The 21,359-nt window shown below is 31.0% G+C and overlaps 9 protein-coding genes across 9 annotated transcripts; 3 read left to right on the forward strand and 6 right to left on the reverse strand.

The window, feature by feature from the left end:
• Window positions 1-200: 200 nt before the first annotated feature.
• sgmC (metallophosphoesterase domain-containing protein) lies at window positions 201-3,738 on the forward strand (the record flags this gene model as incomplete). Its single annotated transcript, XM_020572868.1, has 9 exons — window positions 201-220; window positions 412-475; window positions 544-847; window positions 921-1,215; window positions 1,273-1,838; window positions 2,235-2,305; window positions 2,383-2,686; window positions 2,761-3,058; window positions 3,138-3,738. The coding sequence occupies 9 exons, from the start codon at window positions 201-203 to the stop codon at window positions 3,736-3,738; spliced, it is 2,523 nt and encodes an 840-aa protein (XP_020436985.1).
• Window positions 3,739-3,931: 193 nt separating this feature from the next.
• On the reverse strand, window positions 3,932-6,099 carry nagB1 (glucosamine-6-phosphate isomerase; the record flags this gene model as incomplete). Its single annotated transcript, XM_020572869.1, has 2 exons — window positions 3,932-5,015; window positions 5,090-6,099. 2 exons carry the CDS (start codon window positions 6,097-6,099, stop codon window positions 3,932-3,934), a joined length of 2,094 nt encoding a protein of 697 aa, XP_020436986.1.
• A 444-nt stretch (window positions 6,100-6,543) lies between these two features.
• Window positions 6,544-8,190, forward strand: PPL_01869 (uncharacterized protein; the record flags this gene model as incomplete). Its single annotated transcript, XM_020572870.1, has 3 exons — window positions 6,544-6,586; window positions 6,695-6,787; window positions 7,892-8,190. 3 exons carry the CDS (start codon window positions 6,544-6,546, stop codon window positions 8,188-8,190), a joined length of 435 nt encoding a protein of 144 aa, XP_020436987.1.
• Window positions 8,191-8,345: 155 nt separating this feature from the next.
• On the reverse strand, window positions 8,346-9,673 carry fszB (mitochondrial cell division protein; the record flags this gene model as incomplete). Its single annotated transcript, XM_020572871.1, has 4 exons — window positions 8,346-8,497; window positions 8,834-8,895; window positions 8,971-9,438; window positions 9,624-9,673. 4 exons carry the CDS (start codon window positions 9,671-9,673, stop codon window positions 8,346-8,348), a joined length of 732 nt encoding a protein of 243 aa, XP_020436988.1.
• Window positions 9,674-9,967: 294 nt separating this feature from the next.
• Window positions 9,968-10,954, reverse strand: PPL_01871 (ankyrin repeat domain-containing protein; the record flags this gene model as incomplete). The annotated part of the gene is made up of 1 exon (XM_020572872.1): window positions 9,968-10,954. One exon carries the CDS (start codon window positions 10,952-10,954, stop codon window positions 9,968-9,970), a length of 987 nt encoding a protein of 328 aa, XP_020436989.1.
• Window positions 10,955-12,453: 1,499 nt separating this feature from the next.
• On the reverse strand, window positions 12,454-13,566 carry PPL_01872 (uncharacterized protein; the record flags this gene model as incomplete). Its single annotated transcript, XM_020572873.1, has 1 exon — window positions 12,454-13,566. The coding sequence occupies one exon, from the start codon at window positions 13,564-13,566 to the stop codon at window positions 12,454-12,456; it is 1,113 nt and encodes a 370-aa protein (XP_020436990.1).
• Window positions 13,567-13,745: 179 nt separating this feature from the next.
• On the reverse strand, window positions 13,746-15,102 carry PPL_01873 (uncharacterized protein; the record flags this gene model as incomplete). The annotated part of the gene is made up of 4 exons (XM_020572874.1): window positions 13,746-13,750; window positions 13,991-14,268; window positions 14,420-14,560; window positions 14,987-15,102. 4 exons carry the CDS (start codon window positions 15,100-15,102, stop codon window positions 13,746-13,748), a joined length of 540 nt encoding a protein of 179 aa, XP_020436991.1.
• A 962-nt stretch (window positions 15,103-16,064) lies between these two features.
• On the reverse strand, window positions 16,065-17,894 carry PPL_01874 (RNA-binding region RNP-1 domain-containing protein; the record flags this gene model as incomplete). Its single annotated transcript, XM_020572875.1, has 3 exons — window positions 16,065-17,515; window positions 17,616-17,777; window positions 17,879-17,894. 3 exons carry the CDS (start codon window positions 17,892-17,894, stop codon window positions 16,065-16,067), a joined length of 1,629 nt encoding a protein of 542 aa, XP_020436992.1.
• Window positions 17,895-19,798: 1,904 nt separating this feature from the next.
• On the forward strand, window positions 19,799-21,274 carry PPL_01875 (uncharacterized protein; the record flags this gene model as incomplete). The annotated part of the gene is made up of 2 exons (XM_020572876.1): window positions 19,799-20,915; window positions 21,201-21,274. 2 exons carry the CDS (start codon window positions 19,799-19,801, stop codon window positions 21,272-21,274), a joined length of 1,191 nt encoding a protein of 396 aa, XP_020436993.1.
• Between the last annotated feature and the right edge of the window lie 85 nt (window positions 21,275-21,359).

Here is a 21,359-nt window from a genome sequence, read left to right on the forward strand (position 1 = left end):
TTTTCATTAAAATTCACCCTCTATTTTTAATTTTTACTTTTACAAACTGTTACTTTTTGTATAGAATACTTTCATTAATTACTTTGATTAATATAAAAAATATAAAAATACAATGTATACACCCACTATATTATTAATAAAATAAATAGTTCACATAAAATGAAAATTCATTGAGCAGAGATAATAATAACCACGAATCAATGTTTGATCAAGAAGATATGTAAATGTAACTTTTTATTGCATATTAAATTTAAAATAATATTATTTATTTATTTTTGTGTGAAGAAGAAGATTCAATATTATAAACAACATAGAGTTTCAAATAATTAGAAATGTCTGGATTAGATTTAAAAAAATAAATAATATATTTTTAACTTTAATAGTTTTTTTAATTTTCTTTAATTGTTATAGTATTGCAAGAAATGTTAAAACTTTTTGGCATATTACTGATATACATTTTGACAAAGACTATTCAGTAAGATTACAATAAAATATCTATGAGTCCTAATAATAATATTAGAACTAATTATACTTTATTACAAGGTAGGAGGAAATATAAAGGATATGTGTCACATTAATAAACAAAATATAAATATTAGAAATTATCAAAAAGCACCTTCTGTTGGTCATTACAATTGTGATTCTCCATACAGTTTAGTTGAATCATCTTTTGATTTCATGGTAAAAACCAATCCAAATCCTGATTTTATTATTTTCACTGGTGATAGTACACCACACGTTCGTCACTCGGAATTAAATAAAGAAGTTGTATTGGAATCAATCAAAAACTCTACTGCTATTATTAAGCAATATTTTCCCAAAGCAAAGATTTATCCATCACTAGGAAGTAAGTAATATATTAAATCATCATTTTACCTTTTAGATTGAAATATATATTAATGAATACTACAACTTTAAAGATCATGATGCATATCCAATTTATCAAACATCCCCACAAGAAATGTTTTTAACAAATGTTTCAGAGATTTGGAAGGAATTCCTATCACAAGAATCGTTGGAAACCTTTAGAAAAGGTGGATATTTTACTGAAATCATTGAACCTGGTCTAAGAGTGATTTCTATCAATACTGCTTTTTATTATATAGAGAACATCAAAGTCATTTTTAGAAGAGATCCAGGAGATCAGTTTGAATGGTTAAAGAGAATACTCAGTATAGCTAAAATAAAAAATGAAAAGGTTTTAATAATTGGACAGTATGTATATTTAAACTAATATAACTTATTTCATAATTGTTAATTAACTATCTATAGTGTACCACCTGGTTACGGTTTGAAGCCATTATACAATGATCGACTTTTAAAGTCATATATTGGTTTTGGAGAGCAAATTATTGCCCATCTCTATGGTCATAATCATAAAGATAGCTACAATTTATATTATGAAAATCCAAATACCGATTGGTATTCCAATGAGCCGGAAGGTGTCATATTTGTTGCACCCAGTATTACCCCGTGGCATAATCATCATCTTATATTACCTCCCAACAACCCTTCACTAAGAATGTTCAGTTTGGATAAAGATGCAGGTATTTTACTTGACTATCATCAGTATTGGTCGAATCTAACTAGAAACATTGAAAATGGCAATACAACTTGGGAGATGGAATATATAGCTTCCGAATTTTTTGCAACTGGTGATCGTGGATTGACTCCGACCACTATGCACGATGCCTTTGTACAACTCGCAACCAATTCTACCTATCTGGATGAATATGTTAATCATATTTCAGTTAACTATCCAACGCATTGTAATAATCAATGTAAAGAAATTGAACTTTGTTTAATAGTGGCAACTTATCATAAAAGTCAAAAACAATGTGTTTTTAGGTGAAATAAATCTATATCTTTTTACCTCAACTAACAGTTCTATTTTTAATCAATCTATGATTACATGTGATACATCTTTAGGTTGTTTCTGATCAAAACCTATAACCAATAACATCAATTGCTTGTTAATTGACAATCATCGTCTTTTAAAAGTGCTTGATCATTTATTTACTTGTAACAAAACAAAACTGGCTCCCAAGCACTTTCGCCTGCGCATTGTTTTGAAATACTTTATAAAAAATAATCATAAAAATATTAAAAAGCAGTAAACTAAGAAATGAAGCCCGACACTCAAAATTAAGATGGTGATTAAAAAAAAATAAAGACCAATTTAAGTGTTCATTTGCAAAACAATATAAAAATGATTAAATTATTGTATATTTTAGTATTAATTCATGGTTCGTTAGCTCTTCAATTTTGGCATATCACAGATATACACTATGATTGGAACTATAGAGTAAGCTGACTATCACTATTAATGAGATGTTGTTGTTGTTGTTGGTTTTAATTAATTAACCAAAAAAGACATTCTAGAGTGGTGGAGATATAAATAATATGTGTCATCTATCAAACTCTGGCCATAGTTTAGTTGGAGGTAGTGGTGCTTCACCTGTTGGTAACTACCGATGTGATTCACCATTGACATTGGTAGAGTCAGCATTCAAATTTATGGTTACTACTAATGCCAATCCTGACTTTATTATATTCACTGGTGACGATCCACCTCATGTCCCAATGTCAGAGCTAAACAATGAACTTGTATTACAATCGATAACCAACATAACATCCTATATCACCACCAACTTTCCAAATACTAAAATATATCCTGCCATTGGAAGTATGTAAACATGTTAATAGCTGATCACTTAACAAATATAATATTTGTTTTATTAATCTTTGTTTTTTTTGTAGATCATGATGTTTATCCACAACATCAATTAGCACCAGGCCCAAATTGGTTGTTAAATAACATATCAGAGATATGGAGTGATCTGCTGACAACTGAATCAATTGAGACTTTAAAGATAGGTGGTTACTATAGTGAATTGATTGAACCAGGCTTAAGAATCATTTCACTCAACACTGTATTCTACTACACTCAAGACAATCAATGTGTCAATGAGACTGATCCTGGTAATCAATTGTCATGGTTATCTAAAACATTGGAATCTGCTAAATCAAACAATGAAAAGGTTATGATCATTGGTCAGTATGTATATAATTAATTAATCTTTAAAAATAGAAACACATTATTTATTTATCATTCATTTATCTTAAACATAATTAAGTGTACCACCTGGTTATAATGAACATTATAATATACCAAATTTCTATGAACAATTTAATGATCGTTTTTTAAGTGTATTCTCCAACTATTCAGAACAAATCATTGCACATTTCTATGGACATGAACATAGTGATGCCTTTAGATTGTATTACGAGGATCAGATTACAGATTGGTCAAGCACAGTACCTGATGGTGTGATGTTTATAACACCAAGTTTAACGCCTTGGCTCAATCCTAACCTACCGGCATTTCCAAACAACCCATCACTTAGAATCTACGAAATCGATTCTGAGAGCTATGCACTACTAGACTACCAACAATATTGGTCGAATCTAACCGACAACATCATCACTGGCCAAATAGATTGGCAACTGGAATATGTTGCCTCTGAATTCTACCAATCCAACAACAACCCACTAAACGCCAACACTATGTATCAAGCATACCAAAGAATGTTATCGAACCAAACCTATCTAGATTTATACAACCTTTATAACGGCGTTAGCTATCCAGTTGAAACTTGTGATCAAGTTTGTAAAACTATACAACTTTGTTCCATCGTTGGTTTATTTAGATCACAATTTAGTCAATGTCTTGTTTAACCTAATCGATCTCTCGACCCCATTGTATTATCAAAAATAAATAGTTATTATTAAACAATACTTTGTTCTATATCTTTCTTTGGGTGGAGCTTAGTTTTTTTTTATTCTTTTTACAATTTAAAAAAAAAAAAAAGATATCTTTTTTCTAATTCTTTAATAGAATTATTATTTGATTTGTGATTTATGATTTAATTTAAATTGGGTTGGTACCATATTTGTTATCTACTGACCAACTAACAAAAGCTTCGACAGCTTCGAATTCGGTCAAACCAAGTTTGTCGTAGATCTTGGCTGTGGCACGGTTACGATCTTCTGCACGCACCCAAAACTCACGTTTGTCAGTTCCTGGGAATGCTGGAACATCCTTTTGTGATTGATGTTTAAAGATTGACATACGCTTACGCATCAATTCGTGTGGTGACATTGGCACTGCCATTTCAATACGCTCTGGCTCCCACTCTTGCCAGGCACCACGGTACAACCATACCTGGCAGTCACGCATCCAACTCTCATCCTTTAGACGCTCGATCGCTGCCAATATAGCCTTCAAACAGACACGATGTGTTCCGTGTGGATCGGAAAGATCACCGGCAGCAAAGATAATCTCTGGTTTCACACTTACGAGGAAGTCTTGCATGATCTTGATATCCTCTTCGCCGAGTGGCTTCTTCTTGACGGCACCGGTCTCGTAGAATGGTAGATCCAAAAAGTGAATACGTGAAGGATGGACACCGGCATATCTGGCACCGGCACGTGCTTCAGTCTGACGAATCAATCCCTTGATAAGCTGGATCTCACGTGAATCTGGTTGTGCTGGCTCCTTGGTGGAAATGAAATTCTCGACAGAATCTTGAATGGCCTGAGCTTTTGCCTTGGCTTGTTGATCGAATCCAAACAACTTGGCAAATTCATTGGCAAAGTTTGCGAATCGCTTGGCATCGTCATCCCACACCGCAATGTTTCCAGAAGTCTGATAGGCAACGTGTACCTGATGACCTTGGTCACAGAGCTTAATGAATGTTCCACCCATCGAAATGACATCGTCATCTGGATGTGGTGAGAATACAATGACTCTCTTGGGAATTGGCATTGGTGTAACCGATTGTGTATCCCAATTATCGTTTTGTACTTGAATTGGCAGCGGACCCAAACCAATACCCGCTCCACCCGGTGACTTTGGTGGTGATTGAATTGGACGACCACCTGGCCATCCACTAATAGTTGATTGAAGATAACGGAATACTTTAAGATTTAAATTTGGACATGGTCCATATGCTCTACAATTAATTAATTAAAAAATATATATTAATATATTTAAAAACTACTTCTTATTGCTATTACTTTTACATACTTTAATAATGATGCTAAATTATTATCAGAGTATTCATCTTCTTCTAATTTCAAAATTGGTTTGTTAAGTTTTAGTGATAACCAAATACATGCTTTACGTGCCAATAGTGGTGTCCATTTGATTTGAACTGGCGCATTGGTTCCGTGAATTACCCATGGACATTTCTGACGTGTGAGTTCTCCAGCGGCGGCATCATCTACGACGAGCGAACAATTGGTGTGTTTCTGGAAGATCGATGATGGAACGGCAGAGACAACCTCACCCTCGGTGGTCTTTTGAACGATGGCAGCCTTACCCTCAGAGAATGCCATTAGCAATACACGCTTGGCTGACATCATAGTTGTGATACCCATGGTCAAAGCTTGGTGTGGAACATGCTCTACACCAAAGAAATCACTGGCTGCGTCGATACGAGTGTTTTGCTCGAGATCGACCAGTCTAGATTTGGAGGCAACTGGTGCACCGGCTTCGTTGAAACCAATACGCTTTCCAATGGGCAACAAGAGCAGATCGATTCCACCGGCCTTGGCAATGGCTTCTTCGTACTGTTCGCAATGCGATTCGACTTGGGCCGATTGGACTTCGCAGTTGAGGAAATTGATGTTGCTGGCTGGTATGTCGAGTTGCTGGAAGAGATTCTCTTGCATGAAACGATAGTATGACTGAATCGATTGCTTCGAGATTGGGTAGTATTCGTCAATGTTAAAGGTAATGACATTTTTGAAAGAGACCTTGCCTTGCTTGTGCAGCGAGATCAACAGATCGTAAACACCGGTCGGTGTGCTACCTGCCGACAAACCTAGAACCGCTGGACGTCCGGCTTTATTTGCATTCTCAATGACAGTGATAATCTCATTGGCAATATATTGGTTGGCATGCTCTGGGTACTTGTAGATATAGGTTGGCAACTTTTCTCTACTTCTGAAATCCTTTGTGCATTCCAATAGACCAGTTGAACTAACTGTACAAACTCCACTCGTTTGAACAACAGGATTAACTGATTGTGACATTTTATAAAATAGAACTTTTAATAAATAGGTAATATAAAAAGAGTGATAAATAAATAATATTTAAAATTAAACAATGAAAAAAAAAAAAGTTATTTAATGATTAATTTTTGATTAAGATATGTATTATGTGTGGGTGAAATGATTGTGGTTTAGCGGGTTAAATTTAATATTTTATTTTGATGGGTAAATAACTATAAATTTTTTGTTTTAATAAATAAATAAATAATAAATAAATAAATAAATTAATAACAGTAGTAAATACGTAATTAATGATTGATCCAACAAAAAGAAAAAAATGATAAATTTATTTAAATGCTCTTCACTTGATCAAAAAAAACTGTTTAAAATGAAAAAATCAAATTAAAATCAAAATAAAACAGCCCTTTGCCCCCTCTTTTCCCAAAACAACAAATCTATTGTTGTTGGTCCAAAACCATCAAAAAAATGGATTTTTTTTATCCGATACCATCAAAAATAATAAAGATATGTTGGTTTGAAAATAGAATGTTCTAAATAAAATTCTCTTACAATAAAAAAAATCATTGTTTCTGTTAATATTTATATTAAATAAAAGTATATAGAATAGTTTAATTAGCTTTGAAAGATCTTAAAGATAACATTAATAATTTCGGTACATATCAATTTGAAAAACAAAATTCCTATTTTATTGATACAAAGATATATTTTGGTATTTATTTAATTTTAAAAACTCAAAGTGATATAATAAATCAATAATTTAAAATTATCTTTATTTTTATTTCATCATTAGACTCTTTTATTAACTAATGATATTTATGTTTAGTATCGACTGTCCATATATATCAAATTTATTTACTCTATATAAACACATCCTCTGAAAACATCTGGAATCAATTGGTGTAACTTGTTCAACAAAGATAAAAGTGATCTAAACCAAAAACAAAGAAATATAATTTTTCAAAAGATTTTTTTAAGGATCTCTTATTTATTTTGGTACTTTTTTTTTATTTTTTTATTTTTTAAATATGGTGTGTGGTGTATGAGAACGGATTGAAAATATAGGAATCGGTCATGTAAAACAGAGGACCTCTATCTTTTCACCTTAAGTATCTCAGTAACTCTCCTGAATTATTTTCAACAATGTAATCATCACCAAATTATATCCATTTAGGATCATCGGTTATAACATTGTGCGATGTTGCTGTAAAATTCAGTTGGCTATTTCTTATAATTTTTTAAGAAACTGTCATCTCTTGTAAATAAACAAATATCAAAATTTGACATAATGGGATTTTTTTTTCGTGAAAAAAAAGGGAACATCAAAATCAAATCAAATTTGATGGAACGTTACTCGTTTTTTCATTTTTAAATTTTAAATCTTTTGTTTGACATCTGTAATGCGAAAAAAAAAACAAATTTCTCGCTGGTTCAGTATTGCTCCTTATAAAGAGAGAACTTCATTATGATCTAAAAAAATAAAATCAAAAGGGATATCTGTTATTTGTTTATGTACAAGAGGGACAGTTATTTAAAAACTTAAAAGAAATAGCCAACTGAACATGTTAGCAACAGTAATAATAAAGATTAAAAAAAAAATCACACATCTCTCAAGATTAAACTCATCATTTTTTTTATTCAAAGTTACTAGTGCTGTTTATCTGTGTGTGTGTGTGTTTATTCAATTTAATTATTGTTAAATATGTAGTTAATTTAAATATGACTTACTTTTAGAAAAATTATTTAGATTATTTATAACTTAACAGTTTAGATATGAACCATTTAAATATTATATTAGGATTATTTATTATAATAGTTTTATTTCATATTAAAGTAACAGAATCAATTAGAACACCATCAATTGATACAGCATACCTAAAGGAAATATATTCAGATGAAACTCTATGGAAAGATGAAGTGGTTACCATCAATGAATGTCTACACAATTGTTTAGCAAGATATACTCTTCAAGATATGTGCGTCAACAAGTTAAAAAATAAAGATCTACAAAGATATTGTTACAATCTAATAGATATGGCAGAGGCTCAAGGATCTTTCCTATGTCAATACTTTTGTAAAAGAGATTATTTTACTGTTAAAGAACCTATATTTTAATAATTTAAACAATTACAACAACAACAACAACAATATTAACATAAATATAATATAATATCAAATCGAAATTAATGATTTCAAATCATAATAAATAATTTTGTATTAAATATAAAATTACTACTATTTTTTATTTATTTATATTATTATTATTATTATTATTGTACAAAAAGGACAGATATTCTAATTTTACCATTTAATGAATTATCATAGTAGTGACCTACTTTCATGATTGCATCGGGATGTACTTTCTCTTGAAGGTAGGACATTGCTCTGCCGATCTCTTTGAGTGATATGTCGTCACCACCCGCTATATTAATGAGTACACCACTACACGATTGAGTATTACTAGACTCTACCAGTGGATTGTTGATCGCATCGAACGCTGCTTTCAGTGCACGATCCTCGCCCGAAGCCTCACCTACGCCAATCATCGAGAAGCCTTTGCGATTCGTCAAGATCGTCTTGATATCGCTGTAATCTAAATTTATCAGACCCGGAAAGTTTATCATATTGCTAATCGATTTCACACCATTATACAGAATTTCATCGGCCATCATAAAGCTATCGACAATGGTAGTGCCTGGTCCTGCGACCGACAACAGCCTATCATTGGAAACAACAACCATAGTATCGACCCATTTACTCAATTCCTCCAGACTTTCATATGCATATCTATCTTTAATTTTACCTTCAAATCTAAATGGCCTAAAAAAGTTATAAATTAATATTAATATTTAACTATGATATTTATAAATATGTACATATAAAATCCGTACGTACCTTGTAACAAAAGCAACAATTAATATATCTTTGTTTAAACTTTTTAGTTGTTTTGCTATGACTGGTGTACCTCCACTTCCAGTTCCTCCACCCATTCCAGCGGCCAAAAAGATGAGATCGGAATGTTTGAGATTGTCGATCACCTCGGAGATTGATTCTTCAGTGGCGCGACGACCTATATCGGGACGATTGCCAGCACCGAATCCACGAGTCAACTTGGGACCGAGTTGAACACGATTCTTGCTGAGTGACTTTAACAGATCTTGGTGATCGGTATTACACACCAGGAAATCGACAGACTCTACATTTGTACACAGCTGATTGCGAATCATATGATTAATAGCATTTCCACCACCTCCACCAATACCAACTATGGAAATCTTTGGTTGAAACAACTCTAAATTCTTTTTACTACCGACTTTTACTATTTTATCGGTTGATCTTTCACTGGTACTACTGAAATATTGTCTATTATAATGATAACAACAACGATGAGCAAATGAAGATGCTGTGATTATCGATTTGTAGTTATATGAATTATTCAAAACTAATACACCCGACATTTTATATAAAAAAAAAAAAAAACAAATAAATAAATATATTTATCTCTAAATTAAACTATTATACAACAATAACATTAACAAAGTAAATACCTAAAGCATAATCTAATCTTTTGATATTTATTAAAATAAAAAATGATCATTTTTTTTTTTTTGATGAAATTGTGTGTGGTTGTCAATCAATCTTGGTGCAAGCCATTCTTTTTTTCATTGAAAAATAAATAAAATTTTATTTATTAATAAAAAAAACTAAAAGAATAATATATATATTACTACTAGATTTGTATAATTATAAAAGTAGTTGTGAAAATTGACATTCATTACACTTAAGTTAATGTCATTGAAATGTTTGAGTGTTTTTTTTTTTTTTTTTTTCTTTTTGATGTTTCAGTAAACAGATCCTAGCTGACTGACTAATTAACTAATTTACAAATATCCTATTGATTTTGTATTTTATTTGGTGGTTGTTGTTGTTGTTCTTCTTGTTGCTGTTGTTGATAATCTCTGAATTCTGATCTGTTGGCCTTTAACCACCTGACAACATCTTTATGTTTGTTATCATTTGCATTAATAAGTGCTCTGATGCTGCATCCTTCAGTACGATTCTCGTTCAACCATTTCAAGACTTCCAGGTGGCCGCTGTAGGCAGCGAGATCCATGGTCAGCTGACTAGAGCCTTCTGTGCGATTCTCGTGAATCCATTTTATGATATCAAGCCTTCCATGGTATGCGGCTCGTGCCATCCCAAAAGTGGAACAACCCTCGGTGCGATTCTCGTGAAGCCACTTGATGACGTCAAGCCTTCCAAACGATATAACGGAATCAAAACATTCCGCACTACATCCTTCAGTACGATTCTCATGCAAATAACGAACAACATCGAGGTATCCACTCTCAGCGGCAAGATCCATCGCTAAATTGGTACAGCCTTCACTTCTGTAGTTGTGAAGCCAGCGGACGACATCAAGATGGCCATTCATTGCCGCGTAATCCATTGCCTTTGTTGAGCAACCTTCACTTCTATTCTCATGCAGCCAACAAACGATATCGAGCCAACCATACTCTGCTGCAACATCCATGGGTAGCGTTTCATAGTTGGAGAGTGACGATGATGTTGCCGTTGAATTGGCCGAGTCGGAAGACATGGTCAAAGTCTTTTCTTCCAACTGATCCAAACGCTTCGAAAGAAACTGGACGATCTCAAGATTACCACCGATAGGCGCAGTCAATAGAGCCAGTGCATAGTTCCAATGACTATCGGGTAATTCAGCCAAGTAGACTGTAGTGTGAAAATGTGCGTTTGTCGAAGATATCTGCAATAGATCGGCAGTGTCACCGTTGGCACTGACATTCGGATCCAAATGTAGCTCTTCAATTAGATATTGTAGGTAGTGATTATAGCCGAATCGCGCAGCTTCAGACATTGCTTCATCCAGTTGTTGACGAAATGCTGTTAGCTGTTCTTGGTCACACACAACAACTGATTGGTCATCTTGTTGCAGTTGCTCGTCAGCATCCAGTGGGTAACTATGGTTGTTTTTGCTGATCATCAAGAGCAATGCACGATTCCCATCGATATACTGCTTCATTTGGTCAAAGTAGTCGTATTGGACCAACAGTTTTGGAGTTTGCTTTAGACGCGCCCATCTGTAGCATACAGAACCTCTGTGAAGCTGATAGACCTTCTCGAATATCAATCTCTTAAGATAATGATTCTTAAAAACAATTGAAAATAGTTGACTGATATCCATTTTCATTGATTGAGTAGAGCACTTTGCACAGTACTACTACTACTCAACATTATTTTGATAATTAATTAAACTGTGATTTAATTAAATCAAAAATGAATATTAAAAAAAAAGATAGATCTTTTGTTTTTTTTATAATTTGATTGTTTTTTATTGATTTGGTATTAAATATTTATAAAATAAAGATAAATATATTAAATAATAATAATAAAAATGATAAAAATTTAAAAAAAGTTAATATAGTTAAAAAATATGTAGAAATAAAATCTACAATATTTATAAAAACTATTTGTGAAAGATTTCTAATTTATTTTAATTCTGTTATTCTAATTAATAACCTAATTAATTGGTGATAAGATTAAATAAATTTTATAATAAAGAGATAAAATAAAATTGTCAAAAAAAAAAAAAAAAAACAAAATAAAAAAAAACAATACATACAAACAAACAAATTATTATTATTTGTCAAAAAATGTAATGAAAAAATGTTTTATTGATATGTTTTGAAGAATTAGATTAATATTTTTATTTACAATATTTAATTCATTTCTTAATTGCTAAATGAAGATTTTTTTATTTTTATTGGACAACCTTTTCTTTTTAGAAGTTATATATTGTTGATTATCCTAATGACGGTTAACTATTAAAAATCAAATTATTTTGACAAAAAAACTAATAACACAAAACCAACCAATAAAATAAAGTGTTCTTTTTTATAAATAATTCCTTTTGTATAATTTCAATTTCATTTAAAATTTCGGTTTTTTAAGTTTTTTTTTTTTTACTCTTAACTTTGAACCATGTGTTTTCACAGTTTTTCACAAAGTTTGCAAATGAGGGAAGGTGGCACTTTTTCTCAGTTCTCTATTTTTATATTTTACCCTTGTGTATTATTATTTTTAAGTTAGTACAAAATTTTTTTACAAAATATGAATCATTTTTATAATTTTGGAACGCTAAAAGTTTATAGCCTGACTTCTATAACCATTCTTTATAGAAATCTTTTTAATAAATAAATTGGATATTGAAGTGAATGAAATTATTTTAGAACTGATAAATTTAGATTATAATATTTCGAACTAGATGGTTTTGATTTTATAAAGATTTAATCTACAAAATTAATGTTTTGTTTTTTTCAACATAGATACTTCTAAAATACTCTACTTGGTTTATTGTTAAACAGCTACTGCACCTTGAAAAATTGTTCTCTTTGTCTTTCCATTGATTGACTTCCATCTTCTATTTGAAACATCAAAATAATGATCCTGTTGATTTTTTCCTCCAAAGAGATAAATTCTTGATTGACCATCTTCCAATTTTGTATAGACTAAAGAAACTCCATATTTTCCAATCATTTGTACATCTGGTAAAATCATCATTTCCAATGAAATCAAAGATACTTTAAGGAATTGTTTATTTGTCATAATGTAGATTGTATCGTTTCCATCAAAACAAGCACCTTCGATTCTTTCTGACAACTCTAAGCTCAAAATAGTCTCTGATCTTCTTGTATTAATATTGAATCTCTCCAAAGAATTGACCAAAGTATAATTGGTGGTCCCATTTTTATAGGTCCCACCGATCGTATAGATCATATTGTAATGGAAGAAACTAAAAGCATAGTATCGTGGCATATTTAATTTACCTATTTCTATAGTTTCGTTGGTTCTAATATTGAAAGCATCGATTCTATCCATTGTCTTATTCTTATAGCCACCTACCAGATAGACTATCTCTTGCCCATTATAACAAGTTGCAATGCTAGAACCTCCACATGTTTGAATAGGAATTCGCATCATTTGATTGGTTTCAACATTGTATTTTTCCAAACAATCCAAAATATCGTTTCCACCGAAAATATAGATGCTTCCAAGAGCATATACAATCGATGATAATAGACATGCACGTTTTAAATCCATTGATACCACCTGTGACCAAACATTTGTTCGAATATCATAGATATTACCTGATTTCAAATGTTCATTTTCACTAACACCTCCAAAAACAAATATTTTTGAATGAGGTCTAAACAATTGTTGTTGCTTCGCCATTAAAAACTGATTTACCAAAACTTGGTTGCATTCACTGAGTTCAGTAATACTATTTTTTGTTGATCTAATTAACTCGGATAGAATTGATTCGTAAGATTTTTGGTCAAACTCTTTGCCAGGATAAATTTCCAATAGAGAAGACATTCTTGCCAATTCTCCCATTTGGTTTTGTACACTTTGGTATATATGATTTACACTACTTTCCATTCTTTTATCAGGGATTGTTTCCACTTTCATTCTTTTATTAATTTTGGTTGGTTATTTTATTACTATTTCAAGATAAATATTAAACTTAATCGTATTGATTTATATCTCAATTTTCTTTCTTTATAGTGAATCATTCCTTAAAAAGAACTTAAAAGTTTAATTAATCAAAGAAACTTTTTAAACTTTTAAAATTTTCTGGAAAATGTGATTCAAACTAACAAAAAATTAAAAATTTAATTTTTTTTTTGTGCAACATTAAAATAATTTTAAATTAAAAATTTGAATAAATAAATAATTGTTTATTTGCGTTATTTAGTAATCTTTGGTTGAGTTTGGTTGAGGGAGGGGGGGAGGAGATTGCTGGATCTAAAAAATTATATTTTTGATATTTTCTATTTTGTTCTTTATTCGTATAACAAGGGCTGAGTGTCTGATGACTGTATGTCTAAAATACCAACACCACTCTGACTGTGACCACCACGACTGCCACGACTATCACGACTATAGTCACCACCACCACCAGAAGTGATAATTACTCCACTGCCACCGTTACCATCTTTTTTAAAGTAATCCGGTTCGATTGTTGATCGATGTCCAACGTTGACTCGGTAGGTAGGTGTGACAGCAGGTCGTGGTGGCATCTTACGGAATAGAATAATAACGAATATCGACGGGATGATCTCACTGACCGCGTAGTAGATTGCAATGGTTACACTGTTGACACTGTAGACACTGTTAAAGAACGTTATCATAAAGAAGAGAACTGAACGCGACAAGAATGAGATTGTACAGAGAATGGTAAAGATGATGACTTCGATGAGTTTACGTCGTTTGCCATGCGAATTGATTGGGTTTCGCTTCAGTTTCAGTGAAAGCATAATACCGTAGTAACAAAAGCCGAGACCGGCCACCAATGAGATACTCGAGTAGAAGACGTTGTCCACTTTGTCCATGAGGTCGCGATGCTCCGACGGCAGCGCAAAGAGCAACACCCAGATGACAATCTGCACGAGATAAACGAGTGCTGTCGATATAAAGAAGATCGGACGTACGCGAGCACGATATTCACGCGTCTTGTTTCTCGAGTGATAAACAATCTCTATCCAAAACATAATCAGCAGAGAAAACGTGGTAAAGAATATCACACAGCCCAGATCATCCAAAACCGTAAATGACTCTATATTGAAACGACCCAAGTCAAATGTTGTCGATTCATTACTAAATGGTATAATCATAAAAAATATACATCTAACTAAAAAGTATGATTAATGATTAGTTGGTTAGTTTTTTTTTGTTCAATTTGAAATCTAACTTCTTGATAATGATTTTAAACCTACATATACAAGTTAAGAATAATAAAAATAAAAAGGTTTTTTGTGTAGTTATACGCTTCAGTGGAAAACCAGTCAGATTGATACGAATCAGTTGGATCATCGGAATGATTCCTAACAATGCATATAGACCTGCCAACGTCAGAAACGTAGTCTTTAACTGTGTTACATGTGCTACATTCTCTGATGAAGAAGATGAAGTTGTTGTTGTTATTGTAAAATCTTCTTCTATCATTATTATTTGACTTTATCTAGATATTATGATTTTACAACTAACTATATATATATATATTATAATTTATTTGTTTTAATTTTACTGAATGAATGTTTTGATTGATTGGTTGGTTGAATGAATTGAATTTTAATATTGTTTTTGTTGTTAAAGTATTATATTATTATATTTTATTTGTTTGACTGATGATAGATTAATATGTACATATTGTTTGTTGAACTTTACTTTAATATCATAAAAACATTTTATAAATAGATAATAATTATCTATCTATCTATCTATCTATTCTTTATGTTAGATTTTAAACAAAAAAAATAAAGTAATGATTTGAGTGTTAAACAAATAAAATAAAAAAATAATATTATAAATTTTTTGTCATAAACTGGTCAAACAGTTTTTCGACAATTCAAACAGTTTTTTTTTTATGAAAACAAAAAGAGAAAAGCCCAATGCTTTCATTGATTACCCATACATGTTTATCTTCAACTTGCAAATCCCAATACCTCTTTTTACTCTTTGTAAAATGTTTTTTCGTAATCATATCAAGTTTTGACTGAACATTTGCAGAAGAGCAAAAAGATCTTATTATCGTGCCCAAAAGATCAGTATTGATGGTATTGAAGAAAAGTTCTTGGCACTTTTAACTAAAGTCGAAAAAACTTGATTAAAATATAAAAATAAAAAAAAATCTAGATGTTTGTGGTATTGGGCTGATATAACAAAAATATCTAAAAAAAATAGTCAAACGATAAAAAAAAAAAAAAGAAACATGATGTTTTTCATTCTATTATCACGATAAGATAATATGTTTTGTTGTTATTATTTTTTTGAACTTAAACAATGAATATTATATATATATTTATTAAAAATAATAATAAAAAACACTATTGATTAAATTTGTTCTGTTGATTGGTTTTTTTTTTTTTTTTTCTTTCTTTTTACTTTGTTGCTGTGTGACGGTGGTGTCAAGGTGAAGATGATCTAGAACGAGATCTTGAGCGATGATCTTGACTATTTTCATGTGTAATACCATTGCCATTACTACTGCTACCTTTGTCGACCGACTTGTTGTGTTTGCTATCGATATTACTTGTGTCTTCGTCAATGTTGCTCATCTCTGTATCTTCTTTACAACCGTTCTCATTGCTATCTCTATCGGTATGACCATTCAATGCAATACCATTACTCTTTTCGTCATTGTTATTTTCTTTATCGGTGTGTCCATTCATATTATGAACTTCATCAACATTATTATTGTTGTTATTGCTATTGTGAATGACTTCTTCTACATCTCTAATATTATTGTCGCTATGATTATTTTCTTCATCTACTTCTTCTCTATGTTTATTATCTGAATCGTTATTATTATTATTATTATTGTTGTTATTTGATTTATGTTCTTTATCTTTATTTTTTGATCTATCTTTTGATCTATTTCTCTTCTTTCTATCTCTTTCTTTTGAACGATCTCTTGATCTCTTTCTATGTTTGGTGTCGCTACTACTATGATGTTTACTACTACTACTACTGTGATGTCTATCTTTTGATCTGTCTCTTCGGTGATGTCTATCTTTTGATCTGTCTCTGGAGCGTGATCTGCTGTGTCTGTCTCTTGACTTTGAACGATCACGTCTGTTGTGTCTCTCTTTTGATCTGTCTCTGGACTTTGATCTTCCATTGTCTCTGGACTTTGATCTCGATCTATCTCTTGATTTCGATCTATCTCTTGATCTACTGTGTCTATCCTTCGATCTATCTCTCGATCTACTGTGTCTATCTTTCGATCTGTCTCTCGATCTGCTATGTCTATCCTTAGATCTATCTCTGTTGTCTCTTGACTTTGATCTTGATCTCGATCTAGATCTATCCCTATCGTGTCTATGTCTTTTACTACTACTGCCGCTGCTATTGCTTCCACTCTTGTGTTTTTTATGATCTCTTGATCTAGATCGACTATGTCTATCTCTTGACCTTGATCTGCTATGTCTATCTCTATCTCTTGACCTCGATCTACTACGTCTATCTCTATCTCTATCTCTATCTCTCGATCTATCTCTATCTCTATCTCTATGTCTATGTCTGTCTCTATCTCTTGATCTATCTCTTCTGTCTCTATCTCTATCTCTCGATCTATATCTATCTCTTGAAGTTGATCTATGTTTCTTTCTGTCTCTATCCTTTCGTTCTCTCGACACCGAGCTAGCTCTCTCAGAGTTGTTGTTGTTACCGCTATTGCTATTGCTATTATTACTACTACTATCCTTACGTTCTCTCGATCTCGATCTCTTTCTCTTTCCATTCGGACAATCTTTTGCCCAATGTCCAGATTGTTGACATGTAAAACATTTATTGTCTGGTGCTTTTCCGCCACCCTTTGACCACTCCACAGTTATTTTCGATCCCAATAATTTTGCACCTAAAGATAACATTCAAAATAAATATTAATACAAAAGAAAAAAAAAAAAGTAAAAAAAAAAATCTAAAATATTATTTTATATTATTAAAAATAACCATACCATTTAAAGCTTTCAAAGCATCGTCTGCATCTCTTCTCTCTTTAAACTCAATGAATGCAAAACATCTTCCACTCGTTTTCTTTATATCATTTCTCTGGATGGTACCATACACAGAGAAGAGATTATCTAAATCTCTTGCATTTGTCTCTGCTGTCAATCCACCTATTTATTATTATTAAAGATTAGTAATGTTACATTATATAGATAACTACTATCTTTCTATCCATCTATCTATCTATCTCTTTAGTTATATCAATACATACCAATATACAATGACATAATTTATGAATTACAAAATAAATAAATATGATTTTTTTTTTATTAAAAAAATAAATTATAAGTAATACTTATTACTTATGAATGTTATTATTATTATTGTTACTATATTGTTATTTCTATTATTACTATTGATAATTGATATTATTATTTTATATATTGACAAATGAAAAAAAAAAAACTAATAATATCTAGCTTTTTCTTTTTTTTTTTGTATTTTTATTGATAAAAAAAAAATCTATCTAAAAGGAAATCGTATTATTATAATATAAGAGAGAATTAGTATTTTTATAGTATTAGGAGAAGTATCAATTGATACTCTATATGTTTATTCGCGAATATGATGATGATAACTTTACTTTTTTTTATTCTAAAACTTTCGTTTTTTTAATATTTTTGTATAACTCTAAACTATAAATATTATTATAATATGATATAAATCCAATTATAAAATATCAAACAATATATAATCTCTCTCTTTGAACCAAAAGTCAATCGATTTCTATTTATCGATCTAACTATCTTTCTATTTATTTATTTCTCTATTAATTTTGTTTATTTTTAAAAAATAAATATAAATATATATTTAATGTTGGCTGATTGAAGATGGTTGAATTCTTTTGTAGAATTTCTTCCTTTCAGTAATATAAATTCAAGAAAAAAAAAAATAAGTAAATATATAATAAAAAACTAGGTATGAATTGAAAAAAAAAAAAAAAAAAAAAAAAGATTTGAATTGACAAACTGCCAAAATGTGATACACGATTTGAGGAAAATTTGTAACGTTTTTTTTTTTTTTTTTTTGAAGTCAACTGAACTTAATAAGTTCAAAAGATATTTTAATTAGAGTATCATTTTTTATTTCTTCTAGAACAAGAAATCAGAAACTTAAATAATAGTTCAATTGTACTAAAAAGATATATAGAAAATCATTTTTCTAAATATTTTATTTGATAATTTTGTTTTGTGGGTTATTTCTTAAATTCGAATTTGATGATAAACAAAACAAAGTGTTGATTATTATAATTCTTAATTAGGATTATTTTAAGTAAGATTGAAAAAATAAAATAATCTATCAGATTCATCTGTTTAGAAATAAAAATAGACAGAGAATACATAATCTTGTTAAAGTTAAATGAAATCAAAGTCAGATAAAATAATTTACTCTTTTAAAATTTGGAGATATCACAATTTAAAATTGATTCTTTAAAAATGAAAATGTATTTACTTTTATTTTATTTATTTTTGTACATAAAATGATTAGAGAAAATAAACAACTGAAAGATAATTTGGAAAGTGCAAGTAATCTTATATCACGATTTAAAAATTAATTCATAAGTTATAAAAATCGTAATTCCGAATGTGTGGTTGATTTAATAAGTTTTGTGGTTTGCATTATTGTCAGTTCAGTGTTTTTCAAAAAACAAACCCCTTCCTTTGTTTAATGTCAACCAAAAATTAAATTAAAAAATTAATATCCTTTTTTTTTTTTTTCTTTTTTGGTGGTACACACATAGAGTTAATAATAACAATTAACTTACTCCCCCCCTTTTTCAACACTATTATTGCTATTGTTCAAAAAAAAAAAAAAAAAAAAGAAAACAAATAAAACCAAAAAATAAAAATAAACAATAACAAAATATTATTTTGTATAATCATCAATTATCTATAAATCAACACAAAAACATATTTAGTAATAAAAGCAAAACAAAACAAAACAACAACAATTAATTAATTAAAGTAAAAAACTCTATAAATATATAATTTTAAATATTTAAAAAGAGTTAAATAATAATAATAATTGTTACCATCAATTAGTTTTTGTAATAGCTTTGCTCTTTGCCAAAAATAATATATAAATATAAATATAGATAAAATATATAAATATACTTTAAAGTTATTTATAAATGATATTTTCAGATGATGATTCACCACCAAATTCACATTTAGATGCAGTGTCACCACCTATTCTAAACTCTTTTTTCTTTGGTGGTGGCGGACGTGCATCTATTCCTTCTCCCAATAGCAGTGTCAACCACCACCACCACCACCATAGCGGTGCAAACAGCAAGTCTTGGTTCTCAAGTGGAAAGAACAACAGCAACAGTAGTACCAGTGTTCAGCAAAACAATAGTGGTGCAGTCGACAAGAAACATATATATACAATGCTAAGTTCAAAGCAGAATCAACTAAAGATTGACCAACACGGTTTAAAGTCACTGTTGAAACAGATGAACAATAATAACGGTGGAGGAGGTGGTGATCTTTACGGTGGGAATGGCGCGAATGACCCTGATTATGGTGAGGAGATGGAGGAATTCGATGTGAAAACAAAATATTACTACAAACCTTACACCTACAACTCACCGTCACCCAGCCAATCTCTGAGTAGAAGTAACAGCTCCGATATCAATACTTTAGAACATCACAGCAACGGCAACAATCATTATAGCGATGTGACAAACACTGCTTCATACTACCACCACTCATCATCATCACCGAAAACCAATAAATCCTCACCTTACTACGGATCGGTGACAACTTCGCCATTCACAACCACAACCAACGGCAGTGTTTCACTTGCCGATAAGCGCATTGGAAATTACTCGCCACTGATGTCGTTCATATCGGAGCATCCATTGGATGTCGACAATGACAGTGAGTTGGAAGAGGAGCTACTGATGGCCATATCCGATGAACATGACCACAATTGCAATAATAACAGCAACAACAACAACAGTAATAATAGCGATAATAATATGATGAATGAAGACGGCACCACCACCACGACAACAACTACGACAACTACGAACAGCAGCGGCGCCAACAATTACACTACGTGTCAACGTTGCCGTCATGAAATGGAGAATGGCAACTATCCAAACTCGGAATCACACTCGTCACCACCATCATTCAGCTTGCTAGAGTTTATCAGTCAGCAATGGTCGAGCATCTCTAGCAAAGTATCGATGGTGGCAATCAATGAATCGGGCAACTCTCAGTCCAACGAACACATGAGCACAGGTATAATCAACAGAGTCCTGACATTCTTGTTCCGTCTGGCCATGCTGCCATTCCTTCTCTCTGTAACGATTCCGTTCTTTATCGGTGTCATTTGCTTCCTTATTGTTCTGTCGGTTCTCTCACTGTCGACTCTGACAGCATTCCTCTTCCTCCTACTGACCACACCATTCTTTATCATTGGCATCGTAGGACTACTCTATATCGCCACATTCATCATTAACGGTAGAATACGTGGTGGACATCGAACTATTCTTGTGCTAGGAGTATCTATATATGAACTTATAGTCAAATCAATATCTTCAATCACAACCTATCTCTTTAATCAATATAAAAAGTTGGTAAAGAGAAAACCAAACTAATTTTTCTGTATATATAAATGTTTATTAAATAATAATAATTTGTATAATAAAATATCAATCAACAAATAATCAATCAATTGAATAA

This window comes from Heterostelium album (assembly GCF_000004825.1).
Source record: "Heterostelium album PN500 unplaced genomic scaffold PPL_scaffold2, whole genome shotgun sequence".
Classification (NCBI taxonomy): Eukaryota; Evosea; class Eumycetozoa; order Acytosteliales; family Acytosteliaceae; genus Heterostelium; species Heterostelium album.